The 16,978-nt window shown below is 50.8% G+C and overlaps 1 protein-coding gene across 2 annotated transcripts; it reads right to left on the reverse strand.

The window, feature by feature from the left end:
- Positions 1 to 106: 106 nt before the first annotated feature.
- On the reverse strand, positions 107 to 6,196 carry PLA2G3 (phospholipase A2 group III). Of its 2 annotated transcripts, XM_004063323.2 has the most exons (7): positions 5,143 to 6,196; positions 3,968 to 4,100; positions 3,577 to 3,711; positions 3,011 to 3,294; positions 2,210 to 2,342; positions 1,985 to 2,101; positions 107 to 1,237 (listed from the first exon to the last, which is right to left on the reverse strand). In XM_004063323.2, the coding sequence occupies exons 1-7, from the start codon at positions 5,654 to 5,656 to the stop codon at positions 934 to 936; spliced, it is 1,620 nt and encodes a 539-aa protein (XP_004063371.2). In that variant the 5' UTR covers positions 5,657 to 6,196; the 3' UTR covers positions 107 to 933. The 2 variants fall into 2 exon arrangements, with proteins under 2 accessions (XP_004063371.2, XP_055230210.1); XM_055374235.2 differs by lacking the exon at positions 1,985 to 2,101 and having other exon boundaries at positions 5,143 to 5,804.
- Between the last annotated feature and the right edge of the window lie 10,782 nt (positions 6,197 to 16,978).

Genomic DNA, 16,978 nt, shown 5'->3' on the forward strand with positions numbered 1-16,978 from the left:
TCGGCTCTTTCCTACTTGTTAGTAGTCTTGGGATGGGGGTAGTCAGAGGCAGGGACTAAAGAGGTGAGGGAATGACAGAACTGACATTTACCAGGCACCAGCTGTATACATTACACATGCCATCTCCTTTAATCTGCATCACAACCCTGTGAGATCAGTGCTATTCTTAGACCCATTTCACAGGTGAGCAAACTGAGGCCTTTAAAAGGTTATATCAACCTCTCAAGATCAGACACCAAACCATAGTTCAGCTAGGTGTCGCAGGGGGGAATACTTATTAAGTGCCAAGCACTGTATATGTATTGGTTCACTTAATCCTCAACAACCCTATGAGGTAGCTCCTGTTTAGAGACCCCCTTTTTTCAGAGGAGGAAACTAAGGCTTAGAGTGCAAGAGGGAGGTCCTTTGCGCAAAGGCATGGAGGAGATTTGAATTTAGGTTTAGGGCTAGGCCAGGAAGGGCACAGCAGCTGTTAAAAAAAAGAGGCCCCCCTGGGAGGAGGGGAGCTGAAAGCCCTCTCCAACACCCACCCCAATCCTGGATTCAGACACAGACATTTCTGTGACATCCCTAACTTCCCACCTGCTACCCTAGGCCACAGCACCCAGGCACTAGGGCTCCCCTAGGCAGGTTTTTGAGGCATGTATTATTTTTGCAACACGGACATACATGTACCTCCTCCTGGTACTGCCTGGGGCTGCTGCAATAAGTTACCCTTTCCCCATTCTCATCTGTGTGTGAAGTTCCCTGGCAAGGCCAAAGCCCAGGGCATCAGAATGAGCTTCCTGAACACCACATCCAGGCATAGAAGAGTTGTGTCATACATAGCTCAAGGTTACCCAGAACAGCAGGAGACGTGGTCCAGCATTTGGGCCTTGAGATCCCCCCATTCATCCTCTTGATTGTCCACAACAGCCTCTGCCATGCTTCAGTCTAACCAATGGAGGGGAGGCTGAGATTCCCAAGGCTTGGCAAAGCCATGGGCAAGGTCCAGGCTGGTGCCCAGGAAAGCTGAAACTGAGGTCGCTGGCTCCAGGACTTCTGCTGCCCGTCGGGTCTCCTGGCTGCCTGGGTTAGCTGCAGGCACTGGTTGTAGAATGACATGGGGCCTCTCAGGGGCTCTGAAGGCCATGGCTGCCTCTCGTCTGTGCCTTTATCCTGGAGCTGGTGTCGCCTCTGCTGAAGCCTCCGCAAGTGGCGGGCTGACATCTTGATGGCCCTAGGGTCTCTGGAACAGCTGTAAGGAGAGAAGAGTGGGGCAGATGATCAGGGCTGACAAGGATCCCACCCTACTCTGCAGACAGTGGGCTGAGGCCCAGAGAGAGAGGGGGCTGGGGCCACAGTCACCAGCAAGACAGAGAGGGGTGGGTTTCACGGAGAAAGGGTGTAATAAACCGGGCTGGTACCTGGAGGCCTGGGTTCTGCCACTAGCTGGCTGTGGAAACCTGAGCCAGAAGCTTCAGCCTCATCTATGAAATGGGAAAGTTAAGAAGGAGCTGGCTTTGAGAATCGGAATCCAGATGAAAGCAGAGCACAGTGGCTCACGCCTGTAATCCCGGCACTTTAGGAGGCCGAGGTGGGAGGATCGCTTGAGTCCAGAAGTTCAAGACCAAATGAGATTGTGGATTAGGAGTGAGTTAAGTACACATTTTGCTGTGTGCCAGGCAGGGCATGACCTATGTGCATCCTGCCGTTTCCTTGGTTCCTACGACCATTTTACAGACAAAGACACGGAAACTTGGAAAGGTGAACCAGTTGCCAAGGTCATGTGGGAATCAAATGACAAAGCCAAGATGCGACCCATAGAGGCCAACTGCGGAGCTGGACCTGGGGCAGCAGGGGGTAGAGGGATGAGGCTATGGATGGGAGCTCAGAGGTCTCCCGATCCCTTCCCCTACCCCCTTGGCCCAAGCATTGAAAGTGGGTATAGGCAACCCACCCCTTGAGAAAACCCCCCATCCCTCCTGGCTCTGACATCACTTACTCTTTGCCTTCCACACAGTCCAGTGGAGGGGCCAGCTTGAAGCAGGTTGTGCCCAGCAGCTCCCAAAGCATGTTGGTAACCTCGGGTGGGCTGTGGAGCCTCAGGAAGTGTGCCAGACTGAGAACAGAGGCAGGCTCAGGCCAGGGCAGGGCCTTGCCAGCCAGGGTCCCCTTCCCATGCCTGGCAGCAGGCAGCCCACCCCGCAAGGGTTCAAAGGGGCCTCACCGGCGCGTGCAGTTGCAGTGGAAGAGGGGCTCTTGGGCGCTGTTGAGCAGCTGGAACTTGATTTCCTGGGGCCCAATCTGGTGCTCACACTGGTCCAGGTGGCGGCGGAAGCTGCGGCAGACCCAGCGGGCACCTGAGGGGTGGATGTGGTGTTGATGGGAGCCCAATCCACCAGGGAGGCCCCACCAATGCCTGCGCCATCCAGGAGAAACACCAGCATATGTGCTCAGTCACACACACAGATTCCCTCCATTTCATGCCTTCTGAGTCTTTGTGCCCTCAGTGTGCCACCCTTGTGGGAGTGCCTCCCTACCCACAAGCTGCCAAACACAGTAGTACTGCCATGGGGGACACCCAGAGTACTGATGGTAGTCAAGAAAGGCTTCCAGGAGGCATAGGCTGCTAAACTGAGGGTGGGAGAGAAGACGAGGAGAGGAAGAACAGCATGTGCAAAGGCCTCATGGTAGGAGAGAGCCTGGCGCTTTTGAGGGACCAAGTGAAGTTTGTGAAACTAGAGTTTTGACTGGGGGTAGGGTCTGCAGGGCCAAGGCTTGAGGGCCTCTGGGTGTTGGGACATCATTGGCTGAGATAAAGAGGAGTGGTTGTGGGTGCACAGTGGGGCCTGATGTGGTCAAATTCGTGGATTATGAAAATCCTGTGCTGCAGTGTGATTTGATGGGAGAGGTTGGGAGATCCCAGGAGGAAACTGGTGCAGGAAAAGAGGCAACACATGGCCACCCTAAACAGAAGCAGGGACACCCCCTCATGTCAGGAACCCCCAAGGTTAGGTTCTGAGCTCACCCTGAGGTTTTAGGCCACCCTGTGGGCCCTGGAGGCCTGTGGGGGCCACATCAAGCCTGGGAGAGACCTTAGGGTCCTGGAGGGCTGTGGTGTTGGCTTTGCTGGGGCGCTTGGACCCTTTCTGCTGTGGTGGCCCCTTCCGAAGGTGCTGCTTCTGTCGAGGCTTGGGAGGGGCTGGGCTCCGGGAGCTGGGAGTTGGGGAGGTGGCCCGGGAGCTCCAGGAGGCATTGTAGAAGGTCCTGGGCTGAAGGCGAGCGAGGGGCACTGTGCCATACATCCTACACCTGGGTGGTGGCAGTTGGTGGAAATTGGTGACTAGGAATCCCCCTTCCAGAAGCCCCCAGGGTCGTCTCCATGGAGACCAATGCTCTGCCAGTCCCATCCCCCATCCCACTGGGTTGTGGGGGACACCCAAGGAGGGTCTGCATCCCGGGCCCTCAGGAGAGGACATGCAGGATGGGACATCATTCCCTGGAAGACAGACAGACAGATAGCTCTCCCTCACCAGGCTTGGAGCCTGGGCTCCCTCTCTGTCTGGAAAGGGACACGAGGGGGTGGCCACGTACCCGCCCCACCAGTACCACGCCACACACGCCTCCTGCTCCTCCAGCACAAAGCAGGGGATCTCCAGCACGTTGAAGAAGGCCACGCCCACGATGTCCGAGATGGAGTCATGCTGATTCTGTAGGCATTGCTGAAACCTGCCCCAGAACAGATACTCAGGACCCTGGGGCATGGAGGGCTGTCTGGCTCCTCCCACAGCCCACTGTGCCACTACCAGCTGGGTGGTTTGGGGTCCAAGCATCCCTTCTTTCTGGCCTCAGCTTTCCTACCTGCACTGTGGGGTCCAAGCTGGCTGAGCTTTAAGATCCTCTGCAATCCCAATGTCTAGTTACCCAAGAACTGGGTAACTCCGCCCTGTCCCTGAGCTCTGGGCCCTCGCTGCCTGCCACCAACCTGGTGTCACAGTCACAGTGGGAGATGGTGTGGAATCGGTAGTTTCGGATGCCATAGTTGTACTGCAAGGGTGAGATGTTCTGTGGGCAGCGGTCATGTTCCCGGCAACAGAGATCAGGTCCCTGGAAGACCCCTGCAGGGAGGGGAGGGGAGAGGGCACCAACTCAGCAGGGTCCTAGGCATCACGCACCAGCTATGCCCCCCTGGTAGCAAGAGGGCAGAGACCTGGTTCTCACCCCAGCCCTGACACAAACGCCATGAGGGTCCTCAGACCAGTCACTCTCCCTTCTGTGGGACTCTCAGAGTTTCAAAGCTGGAAAAGAGAAGCCAAGCTGCAGCCTCTGTTGGGCAACTCTAAATGCCAGGCAGCCCACCCATAAATACATGGAAAGGTCTTCCTCGGGGGAATTGGAGTCTGCCTCCAGAGTTCCCAAGCCCACGCCCCAAATAAAACTCCAAAATTATGAATGTGTGTATGATGGAATGGCAAACAGGCAGGGTGCAACCTTTCTCACTGGCACAAGGAGGTGTTGCCAGGATGCCAACCTACTCTGACTCAGGTGCCAAGTCCTCCCCCAACCCTGCACAGAAACGCACAGACATCTGTACTGATGGTGCAAGAAATTCATCTATGTTTATTACCATCTAAAAAATAGCACTCTTTACTAAGCATTTCCCACATGCCTGGCACTTCCCACATCCAGGCTCACAGCCAGCCCTGAAAGGGAGGTATCACCTTCATTTTACAGGTGAGGAAATAGGTCCAGAGAGGGGAAGTGACTTGCTCAGCTTGTATGTGCTGAGTTGGGATTTGAACCCAGGCCTTTCGTCTCAGCATCCATTCCACTGGGCACCCCGTGCCCACAAAGCCTCCTCCTGGGTAATGGCTTTTTGGCTCAGTTGACCCTGGATCCTCCCCCAGCCTGCCCAGTCCCTCGGATGGCATTTAATAAGGACTCCCAGGTTTGAATAAGACTTTCCCCAACTATGACCTCATTTAAGCACCCCATGATGAGATTCGTGATTGCCCCCACTTTACAGATAAGGAAATTGAGGTTCACCATGGTCAAGTCACTCCCCCAGGGACACACAGCCTAGGAGAGTAAGGGCTAGGGCTGAAGAAACCTTGCTTCCCCGATCGGACCCCCCCAGCCCACACACCCCTTATGGCTCACCCAGCTCCGAGGAGTTCCCAGCAGAATCTCCAACTCCACACCACAGTGTGCCAGGCATGGTCCATCCTCTCTTCTCTCGCTGGTGCCCTCCACCAGGGACTCCACTCTGCCCTGCTGCTCGCTTCTTCCTGGCCCCTGCTAGACTCTCCTCAGGTGCTCGGCATGCCTCCCACTGACTCTGAAGAGTGGCCAGTGCTCTCTGCAGCTCGGGTCCGGGGATGTGGATGAAGGAGCCCCGGACAGTCTCATGAGCACAGAGAGCACCGTAGGCTGCGGTGAGCTCCGGCTCATCCTCCCAGCTACATGCCTGCAGCCTCCTATGCGCATCCCAGCGGGCATGGATCAGGGCCAGTCCCTGAGCATCCTTGGCCAGGAAGCTCAGGTACCCCAGTGGGTTGCCAGGGACGGGCTTGGTCAAGTGGCAGGAGGTCCTGTACCAGCGGAGGGCAGGGGAGCCCCCCAGGACCACCCCCAGGAAGCCCAGCATCCCAAACAGCCCTGCCTGAACCCCCATTCTGCACTGGCCCAGTCCAGTCAGACAAAGCCCCTGGGATGCCTGCCCTTGGTGGCCCCACGAGGCGGCAGCTGAGCAGTGGAACGGAAGCGGAGCCCAGCAGGCCCGGTGCGGCAGGACCAATGAATGGAGCTGCGGGAGGAGGAGGAAAGAGGCTGGAGTATGGGGTGATCTTGGGCTTGTAACCGAATCCACCAGCCGGGCAGGACGCCGATTGGCTGAGGAGTGCACTTGCCGGGGCCCACGCCCCCATTCTGCCTGCCCTTCTCAGCACCATCCAGTCACCTGCTGCCAGCCCTGCCTAGATTGGGACTATGGGAGCCAAAGCCCTAGGCTGTGGGATGGGGACCAGGCTGGGGCTTTCACATCTCCTTGAAGGGAAGGAAAAGGGTTCAGGAGCTTGGAGGAGTCCCCTAGAACCCACCCTTCTCACCCTTACCGCAGCGGTGGCTGCCACATCCACCTCCATCAGGCTGGCAGGGGGCCATGGGCCTCTGCCAAGGCTGGGTGAAGGAGGTGAGGGCAGGGCTGGGGCTCTGAAGCTACCACCCTGGGAGTTCCTAAGGCTTCTGGGAAAGGGAGTGCCACCTGGGGTGCTCCCCTGCCAAGTCCTGGTTCTTAGAAAGGCTCTCGGCATACTCAGGGGACAGAGCCCCAGGGCTCCCCACTTCCTAGGACTCCAAGCATGGGCCTGGCCTTGCAGCAACCCTCCTGGTCTGATAACTGGGGGAGACGCAGCGGGAACAGGCCTTGAGAGCCACATAGGGCAGGGCTGATGCTCTGGATTTGAAGGAACTATGGTCCCCAGAGTGGCAGAGAGTGGCCCAGGGTGTATGTCTGTGGCCACCTCCATCCCTGGCCATCTGGGGGGACACAGCAGGCATCATGTGTGCCTCATGAGACAGGAATCTCTCCGTCAGGAAGGGGCTATACCCAGGTATTGTTCCTGGATCCCAAAGCCCAGCTTCTAACCATCTAGTGAGGCCAGGGTGCTTACACCCATAGTGCAGATGAAGAAACTGAGGCTCAGTGAGGGTGGGAAAACCTCAGGTGACAGGCTCCAGCTGGGGAGGGCTTAGAGGATGGGAGTGCAGCACTTGGGGATCTGGATGGGAGTCAGGGCTGGCCAGGACAGTGACTTGTCTGTCTTCCATCTGCCCATTAGCCTGCTGCTTCTCCAGCATCTCCCTGCCCCAGGCTCCGTCTGAGTCTCTTCCAGGGGATGAGCCCCAGTGAGGTAAAGCCAGGGGCAGAGCTGGGGAAAGGGAGCTCACTGTGTGGCAGAGGGGGAAGGGGGCTGCAGGGTGGGCAGGTCCATCTCTGTAGCTTCAGAACCAGCCTGGGCCTGTGGCTCAAAGCGTCATACCTGGGAACAATGAAGAGAAGGGAAAGAGGGTAGGGCTAGTCCAGGGACCAAGCGCCTTCTTGCCAGAGGTTGAGAAAGGGGGTGTGGAATACAGGAGTGGTGGCAGAGGAGGTAGACCTGGGGTCCCCAAGGGCAAGGATGTAGCTGAACAAAGGTGAGTCCCTCTGTGAAGAGCTCTGATGTTTGAAAAATCATCATGCTGAGACTTCCTCCCATCATAGGAACTGCCACCCACCTCTGCCCCCTTTTCCACATTGCTGAGCCCTTCCCTGCCCATCACCTGGGGAGGCTGGGAGGTAGGATACAAGGAGCCAAGCTTTCGAGGTCAGACAGGTCCAGCTTGGGTTTCCACACAGACCCTAAGCTTGGAAATCTTAACTTCTCTGAGTCTTAGTTTCCTCATCTGTATCATGGGCATAATCACAGTAGTCACTCCACAGGATGTTGGGTAAGATTCCCAGCACAGTTCCTGGCACCCAAAACACCATCACTAAAGCCTCAGGATACCCCTGGCCAGGAAGCAGTTTACTCAGGAGAAAGCAAGTCCCAAGATTTTGGGGCCACAGCATCTGTGATATCTGAGAGCTCGGGCTAGATGGCAACTGTGGGAACAGTGGCCAGGATACTACCTGCCTGGGTCACTCCAGGCTTGTCCCTGTCCCTTTCTGGGACTCAGTTTCCCCCTCTGTACAGTGAGAAGTACAGTGGAGTTGAACTTTGAGGTCTTTTCCAGTCTGGGTCTCAAAGAGCATCAGGCTGGGGCTTGCCCAGGCCTCGAGGGAGGGTGTCACTGAGCTTTCTGTCCAGACTCCACCCAAAGACAAGTCAGTCAGCCACAAGACAGGCTCAGAGTCCTGCCTCCCACCAGGGTGTCCCTCAGAGGCCCTGGAGCAGAGGGGTCAAACCAGCGAGACAGGAAGGCCTGGGTACTGCAGATGGAAGAGGGTCTGAGGCTTTTCTCTGGCCCTCCACCTGTCTGGGTGAGGCAGGGTGCACAGTGGGTGCCAATGGGGAGTAGGGGTGGGGGTTCATGAGAGGAGGGGCAGGGCCTCTCCTTCTTCCCTGTGTGATCGTCTATCCCTGTCTCTCACCATCCTTCCCCATACACAAACCCCCGAACCCCATGTGCCCTGCCCTTTCCCAAGCATGTTTTCCCAGACATGACTTCACCTGAAGCTCACTACCCCTGCCTCTCCCTAGGGAGACAGGCAGGGTGGGGCTTCTCATCCCATAGTCCCATAGGGGTATGGAGTAAGGCCCAAGAAAAGGAGTGACTTGCTCACCCAGCAGATCCAGAGAGAAGCCAGCTTCGACTTCCCCTGGCACGTGAGGAAGGCCTCCCTGGGACCTGGGAGTCTCTTGGCTCTCCCACAGCCTCCTAGCCTCAGGCCTTCCTTCCCCAGTGGCCTGAAGGGTGCCTTCCTTCTGGCCCATGGAGCTGGCACTCCCAGCCTTACCCAGGGGCCTCTCTGTGGCTCTCTATGCCAGGAGAATGGAGCGGGCAGTGCCTAGCTCCAGAGTATTCTGTGTCCATTCAAAAACAAGTAGTTACTGAATCTACTATGTGCCAGGCACAGGTTGAGACTGTGGACACAGCCTGCGAAAGAGAGGAAGGAAGAGGGAATAGAGCAGTCAGGAGGGGTGGAGAGGGAACTCATGCCCCAGGGAACTGGGATCTGGCAGCCACAGAAAGGGGCCAGGGCCTGGGTGTCAGCTGGGTCCTCTGGGAAACTGCTGCCAAGCTAGAGTTAGATGTCCAAGAGATTTATCAGAGGAAATGCCTATGAAAGATAAAGGGGGAAGAAGCAGGACTGGGCAGGGAAAGCCTTCCGACTGTGTTTCAGATCTGACATCTATGGGAAGAGAGGGGAAGGAGGGTTGGTTGAGAAGAGCCTCATGTTGAAGTGCCACTCTGAAAAAGTCTCAGCCAGCCAACAGGGAGCTCTGGTGCAAAGACTGCCTGTAGAAGAGTCCCAGTTGGGCAGAAATGGCCAAGCCCTAGTGTCCCAGCTGTGCCCAGACATTGGCTGGCGGGCTTCCCAGGAAGACAGTGGCCTCTGCTTTGCAGATCCTGATGGTGCTCTGGCTGGAGGTTGTCAGGAGACTGCTGCCACATCTGGGAACGTACCCACCCATTTGGCTGGGGCAGCCCCCACTGCAGACCAGGAGAGGAAACCCAGTGAGACAGACAGAGTCTGGCATCTGGGGAGGAAGCCCAGAAGGCAGTCTTCTTCCAGGAGATCCTAGGGTTATGGAGTACAAATCTATGGCTATAGGACCATGCCTGTAAGATTTCCAGGTAGTTCAGTCCCTAGCATACCTGCCATCAATGAAACCCAGCCCTAAGTATGAGGGAATAAATACTTATTTATTTATTACTTACTTATTTATTTACTTATTATTTACTTATTACTTATTATTACTTATTATTATTTATTACTTATTTATTTATTCCCTTGTGTCTAAAACACAAGTTTTAGACAACTTGTGTCTAAAACTAAACATCTCAGTAGATGGGAAGAAACACATTATTCAATTCAATAGCTTATTAAACTAGAATAAAAGAGACAGAGAGAGATGGGGAGTCAGGGACACTACAGAAATCATTCTAGATCACAGAACAACATTAGAAGCTGTGGTGGTTTAAGATGTGCAGAAATTCTTTGATACTCCTCCTTTCAAATGGTGGAGCCTAATTCCCCTACCTTGAGTATGAGCTACACTTAGTGACTTGCTTCTAACAAACAAAATGTGATGAAAGTGAGTTAACTTCTGAGACTAAGTCATAAAAGGCATTGTGCCTGACTTCTTGCTCTTCTTCCTGGATGACTCACTCTGTGGAAGCCAGCTGACATGTCACAAAGACATTTAAATTAAACAGGACCAGGTGTGGTAGCTCACCCCTGTAATCCCAACACTTTGGGAGGCTGAGGCAGGAGGATTGCTTGAGGCCAGGAGTTTGAAACCAGGCTGACCAACATGGCAAGACCCTGTCTCAAAAAACAAACAAACAAACAAAAACAAAAACAATTAGCTGGGTATAGTGGCACACACCTGTGGTCTAGCTATTTGGGAGGCTGAGGTGGGAGGATCGCTTGTGCTCTGGAGGTGAAAGCTGCAGTGAACCATGATTGTACCACTGCACTCCAACTGCAACAGAGTTGCAGGATCTCACTACCTCAAAAACAAGACAAAAGAAAAACAAAACAAAACAAAAAACAAAAAGGACATTCAAGCAGCCCTATGAAGATGCCCATGTGGTGAGGGAGGAACTGAGGCTTTCTGTTAACATGCTTGTGGGTGAGCACTTGGAAGCAGACCCTTAAGCCCCAGTCAAGCCTTCAGATAAGTACAGCCCCATCTGACTTTTTTTTGGTAACGGAACTTTTAAGATACAATTCACATACCATACAATGCATCCATTTAAAGTATACAGTTCGATGTTTTTTAGTATATCCATAGTTGTGCAACCATCACCACTGTCTAATTCCAGAACATTTTCATCATCCCAAAAAGAAATCCTATAAGTCATTCTGCCTTCCTCTCTCCCCCATCCCCTATAAACCACTAATCTACTTTATGTCTCCACAGAGTTGCATATTCTTTTGTTTTGTTTTGTTTTGTTTTGTTTTTTTGAGATGAAGTCTCACTCTGTTGCCCAGGCTGGAGTGCAGTGGTGCAATCTTGGCTCACTGCAAGCTCCGCCTCCCGGGCTCACACCATTCTCCTGCCTCAGCCTTCTGCGTAGCTGGGACTACAGATGCCTGCCACTACGCCTGGCTATAGAGTTGCATATTCTATACATTTCATATCTAGAGAATTGTACAATGTGTGGTCTTTTGTGATTGGCACTTTTCATTTAGCATAATGTTTCCAAGGTTCATCTGTGTTGTAGCATCTATTTGTACTTCATTCCTTTTTATGACTAGATAAGATTCCATTGTATGGATATACCACATTTTGTTTATCCATTCATCAGCTGGTGGACGTTTGGGTTGCTTCCACTTTTTGGCTATTATGAATAATGCTACTATGAACATTCATGTACAAGCTTTTGAACATACTATTTTAATTTTTTTTTTTGAGATGCAGTCTTGCTCTGTCACCCAGGCTGGAGTGCAGTGGCATGATCTCAGCTCACTGCAACCTCCACCTCCCGAGTTCAAGCAATTCTTCTGCTTCATCCTCCCAAGTAGCTGGGATTACAGGCGTGTGCCACCACGCCTGACTAATTTTTGTATTTTTAGTAGAGATGGGGTTTCATCACATTGGCCAGGCTGGTCTTGAATTCCTGACCTCATGATTCACCTGCCTCAGCTTCCCAAAGTGCTGGGATTACAGGCGTGAGCTGCCACGCCTGGCCATGGACATATGATTTTATTTCTCTTGGGTATATACCTAGGAGTGAAATTGCTGGGTCATATGCTAACTCTATATTTAACATTTTGAGGAACTGCCAGGCTGATTTTCAAAGTGACTGCACTATTTTTTTTTAATTTATTATTATTATACTTTAAGTTTTAGGGTACATGTGCACAATGTGCAGGTTAGTTACAAATGTATACATGTGCCATGCTGGTGCGCTGCACCCACAGTGACTGCGCTATTTTACATTCTTAACTGCAGTGTATGAAAGTTCTGATTTCACCACATCCTTGCCAACATTAGTTATTGTCTGTCTTTATAGCTGTCCTATTGTGAAGTGGTATCTCATTGTGATTTTGATTTGCATTTCCCTGATGACTAATGATATTGAGCATCTTTTCATGTGCTTATTGGCCATTTATATACATGTTGAGTATCCCTTATCTGAAATGTTTGGGACCAGAAGTGTTCAGATTTGGGTTTTTTTCAGATTTTGGAATATTTGCTTTATACTTAACCAGCTGGACATCTCTAATCAGAAAACCCAAAATCTTAAATGCTCCAACAAGCATTTCTTTTGAGCATCATGTTAGCACTCAAAAACTTTTGGATTTTGGAGCATTTTGGATTTTGTATTTTTGGACTAGGGATGCTCGACCTGTATTTTCTTTGGAGAAATGTGGATGATGTCATTACTTTAACCTCATGCATTCTGAGCCAGAACTATTCAACTGAGCTACTCTTGAATTCCTAACCTTCAGAAACTGTGAGTTAATAAATGTTTGTTTGAGACGCTAATTTTTTTTAACACAGCAATAGGTAACTAACATAGAAACATTCTATTAAAATCAGGAACACATCATGGGTACCTACTATTAATGCTACTAAAAGTCCCAGCCAATGCAATAAGACAAGAAAAAAATACAAATTGTCAAGTTTGGAAAGGAAGAAACAAAACTGTTATTGTTTGCAGATTAATCTTCCACCTAAAAACTCCAGGTGTATCTAACACCATTGGTGTAGGGAAGGCAGTATGGTAGGATGGAATAAGCCCAGATCAGACCCAAATTTGAGACCTAGATTTTTTCTCACTTTCTGTGTGATCTCAGCCAAGTCTTTTTGCCTCTTTGGGCCTCATTGGTAAAGCGGAGATAATAACATTTATGCCATGAGGATTAATGTGAGTGTAAGTAAAGTGCCTCAGTGACTGACACACAGTAGCCTTTGACAAATGAGATCTTCATTTAAGGAGGGCACTTGAGGGCAGAAACCAGGCAAGATGGCAGTGTGACTGACCTGATATTCAGTTCACCAGGCTGTAGAATGTGGGCTCCTTCCATGTCCCCAGATGACTCCAGCCTGCTAGTGGGGTCCTAAGAAGCCCAGGAGATCCTTCCCTATACCCTGGGTTCAACCCCTAGCTCCACTTCCCCTCCTGGGCAGCCTTGGGCAAGTCAGTTACTTTGGCTGAATCCCTGTTATACACTCTACTGATTGGGATGCTTATGCCTACTTTTCTTTCTTCCCTGGAGTGCAGTGAAGATCAGAGTTGGGGAAGGAGCTCACTGAGGGGAATGCCTTACAGTAAGCCAGAAACTATAGGGAAATCCAGTAGAAACAAGGGGCAGAATGGGCTGTGAGAGCTCTACCTAACTGGGCAATGAAGCCCCAAAGGACCTTGGGGTATGGGATAGAATGATGCTGAGTGCAAGATTCACTCCCCTCCTGTTCCAGCACTACTTGACATCCTACCATGTCCCAGTACTAGAGTTGTCAGATAAAAAAAAAAAAAGTCTAGTTAAATTTGAATTTCAGAAAACAATAAATAATTTTTATGTAAGTATATGCCCAAACATTGCAATTATTATTATTTATTTTTATTTTTATTTTTTAGATGGAGTTTGCTCTGTTACCCAGGCTGGAGTGCAGTGGCACAATCTCGGATCACTGCAATCTCCACCTCCTTGGTTTAAGTGATTCTCTTGCCTCAGCCTCCTGAGTAGCTTGGAATACAGGCTCCCGCCACCACACCCAGCTAATTTTTGTATTTTTTGTAGAGATAGGGTTTCACCGTGTTGGCCAGGCTGGTCTTGAACTCCTGATCTCAAGTGATCTGCCTGCCTTGGCCTCCCAAAGTGCTGGGATTACAGGCATGAGCCACCGTGCCTGGCTGCAATTATTTTTTTAGTTATCTGAAATTCTAATTTAACTGCATATCCTGTGTTTTTGTTTACTATATCTGGTAACCCTGCCCAGCAGGAGTGAAGTGAAGACACCCAGGGACTCTTCACCTCATTTCACAATGGAGGCCCTAGGAGGAGATCAGATTTGCCCAAAGCTCTGCGACATATCCACTATTTTGTTCTACACAAGGCCCCTTGGCTGAGGTTTAAACCTGGGCTGTTTGTGTTGGCTCTAACTCAGAGAACTTAGCTCACATCCCTTCCTTCCCTCTTAGGGCTGGCCTGGGCCTTGGGGCCATTAACAGTCTCTGGGAGTCTAACTCACAAGATAGAATGAAGAGGGTGGGTGGACAGGGAGCATTAAAGGAGGATCAAGAGGCTCAGCAGGAGATCTAACTACAGAATGTGGCTCCTGGTAGACTAATAATGCCACTTCTATTTCTACAGCCAAAGACTCAAGTTCTCAAGCAGTTTTTAATCTTTGAATTTGCCCTATGTCAATGGCAGAGGGGAAATGGAGCTAGGGCTAGTCTCTGAGCCTCCTGACACCCAGGGCTCTCCTTGCTGCTCTGGGGTCTGGAGAAGAGGGTTAGGAAAGAGGCCCTCTGATGCCCAGACCAGGGAAATGGAAAGAGGAAGCCTTGTGGAAAAGCAGGGTGGGTCCTGCCCGAAGCCCCTGGAGTTTGGTCCAGCCTCTGCTGTCACCTAGTGGACACCCCATGCCAGTGCCTCCTTGAGACTCCTGAACAAGGCTGTCTGCTCCTTTCCTAGTCGGTTGTGCCTGCTAGCCTAGTCCTTCTTGGCTCTGATTCACTATATGACCCTGAACAAGCCCTTTTCTTCTCTGGTTCTCAATTTTATCTCTTGGAACAGTGGTTCTTCAAATGGTAGCAGGCCCAATCTTTCTAAAACACAAACATAGCCAGGTCTCTCCACTGTCTACATCTGTCTTCTGACCTCTCTGGCCCTCATGCTGAAGCCTGGTGGGCACTGCAGGATCTGAGCCCAGCTGACCTCACCTACTCCCCACATCTCTGTTCTAACCACATGGAACTACATTCATATTCTCAATTAACATGCTCTCTAAGAGCCTTTGCACATGCTGTTCCCTTTGCCTAAAACACTTTTCCCCCTTCTTTACCTGGCTTGTTCTTACTCATCCTTCAGATGTTGGCTTAGCCATCCTGAAACCACCTTTGCAAAAATTATAACTGAGGAAATCATGACACTGAAAGAAATCAGACCTCACCGACTCCATCTTGCTTCTAACCTTTAAGCTGACCTTGTTCATTCCTGGGCGTAGGCCAAACTAACTTTGGGAAGGAATTCAGTTAATCATTTGACTCTGAAACAAAATTGGTAACAGCCCTTTTCCAAAAAGACCCTTTTCTTGCCTGGTGGGGACCAGTCTGTTTTTGCAAGACTAACAGATTAGCTACAAGATTAGAAATTACAGTTTAGGGTCATGCAGCCTCCGGCTCCAAGAGTCTGAACCTCCCCAAATTGCTCCTGGGGATAACATCAGTATTGTAAAATCTAAGATCAGTGCTTGAGGTATTTTGCAGACCCTGCACTGGATGGATCAGCTGACACTACCCAGACCAGTAATGTGGCTCAACCAGCTCTGCCATCCCACCCAGGAACAGAAGACAGCAAGAAAAACTCCCTTCGACCCCCTGTAATTCCATCTCCAACCTGACCAATCAGCACTCCCCACTGCCTAAGCCCCTACAAATTATCTTTAAAAACTCTGATCTCCAAATGCTCTGGAAGACTGATATGAGTAACAATAAAACTCGGGTCTCCCCCACAGCCGGCTCTACATGAATTACTCTTTCCCCATTCCAATTCCCCTGTCTTGATAAATCGGCTCTGTCTAGGCAGCAGGCAAGGTGAATTTGGTGGGGGGTTACAATCCCATTCAGGAAGCCCCCACCCCCACCCCCACCCCCAAGTCCCCACACTAGGATGGGCGAGCATACCTTAGGTCTCCACTGAGGACTGGTTGTGGTTTCAAGAGGGCATATGATTCTGGAAGAGGTCAAATGTCAGCCCAGGGGGCTGATGGGTAGCCATGGGCTCAGGGTTCAAAATAACCTGATTTCCCATCCCACTGTGCCAAGGTTGGACGCTGCGTATGACTATCAGCCAATGACTCCACCTCTCCAAACCTATTTTACAGATGAACAAATCAGACCATGTCTGCACCCACACTGGTCAACAGAATTCCAATGCTAGCCACAAATGTAATCTGAAATTTTCTAGCCACCGAGAACATAAAAGAAAGAGGTGAAAGTAATTTTAATAAGACATTTTGTGAGCTGGACCTGGTGGTGCGCCCCTGGTGGCTGAGGCGGGAGGATCACTTTGAGTCCGGGACTTCAGGCTGCAATGAACTTTGATCAATCCTGCCACTGCACTCCAGTCTGGATGACAGAGTGAGACCCGGTCTCAAAAAAAAAAGATTAATAATACACTTTATGTGATCCGATGTGTAAAATATTATTTCAATATGTAATCACTTTTTAAATTATTAACAAGCCATTTTACACCCTTTTTTGGTACCAAGTTTTTGATATCCTGTATTTTATTTACACTTATTGTGCATTTCAATTTGGATTCCATCTCAAGCACTCAGCCACATGAGACTAAAGACCACTGTTTCGGATAGCACAGCTCTACATGTAGCATTGGGGAAACAAGAATGATTCCCAGGTTTTTGGTCTGAACATGGAGGACAAAGGATAGGATAATTTCTTGGTATGGAGGAGGGTGAATAAATGTGGTACAGGGTTGGGGAGAGTCTGAGGGCCATTGTCCCTTTAAGTGTTCATTGCCCTACATCCTGGGAAAGTTTCTAGACACCTGTCCGGGAGCTGTGTAGACCCTGGTTTGTGTAGACCCTGGTGGCTTGGTGCTAGTGCCTGGGCCTCCTCCTCAAGGCCTGAGAAGGGGTTGCGAAGTCACTCTCACTTCTCTCCCAGACCCCACAGTCCTAGGCTCTGCCCTTTATGCTGTCAAGGTGTAGGCATTCCCTCTACCAAAGATTTAGCAAAAAAGAAAAGTCAAGTTAATTTTGAATTTCAGATAAACCACATGTAATTTTTTTTTTCTTTTGAGACAAGATCTTGCTTTGTTGCCCAGACTGGAGTGCAGTGGCACAATCATGGCTCACTGCAGCCTTGAATTCCTGGGCTCAAGTGATCCTCCCACTTCTGCCTCCTGAGTAACTGGGACTATAGGCGTGCACCACCACGCCTGGCTAATTTTTAAAACTTTTAGTAGAGATGGGGTCTATGTGGCCCAAGCTGGTCTCAAATTCCTGGCTTCAAGCGATCCTCCTGCCTTGGCTTCCCAAACTGTTGGGATTACAGGCATAAGCCACCACACCCAGCATAATAATTTTTA

This window comes from Gorilla gorilla, chromosome 23 (genome assembly GCF_029281585.2).
Source record: "Gorilla gorilla gorilla isolate KB3781 chromosome 23, NHGRI_mGorGor1-v2.1_pri, whole genome shotgun sequence".
Taxonomy (NCBI): Eukaryota; Metazoa; Chordata; class Mammalia; order Primates; family Hominidae; genus Gorilla; species Gorilla gorilla.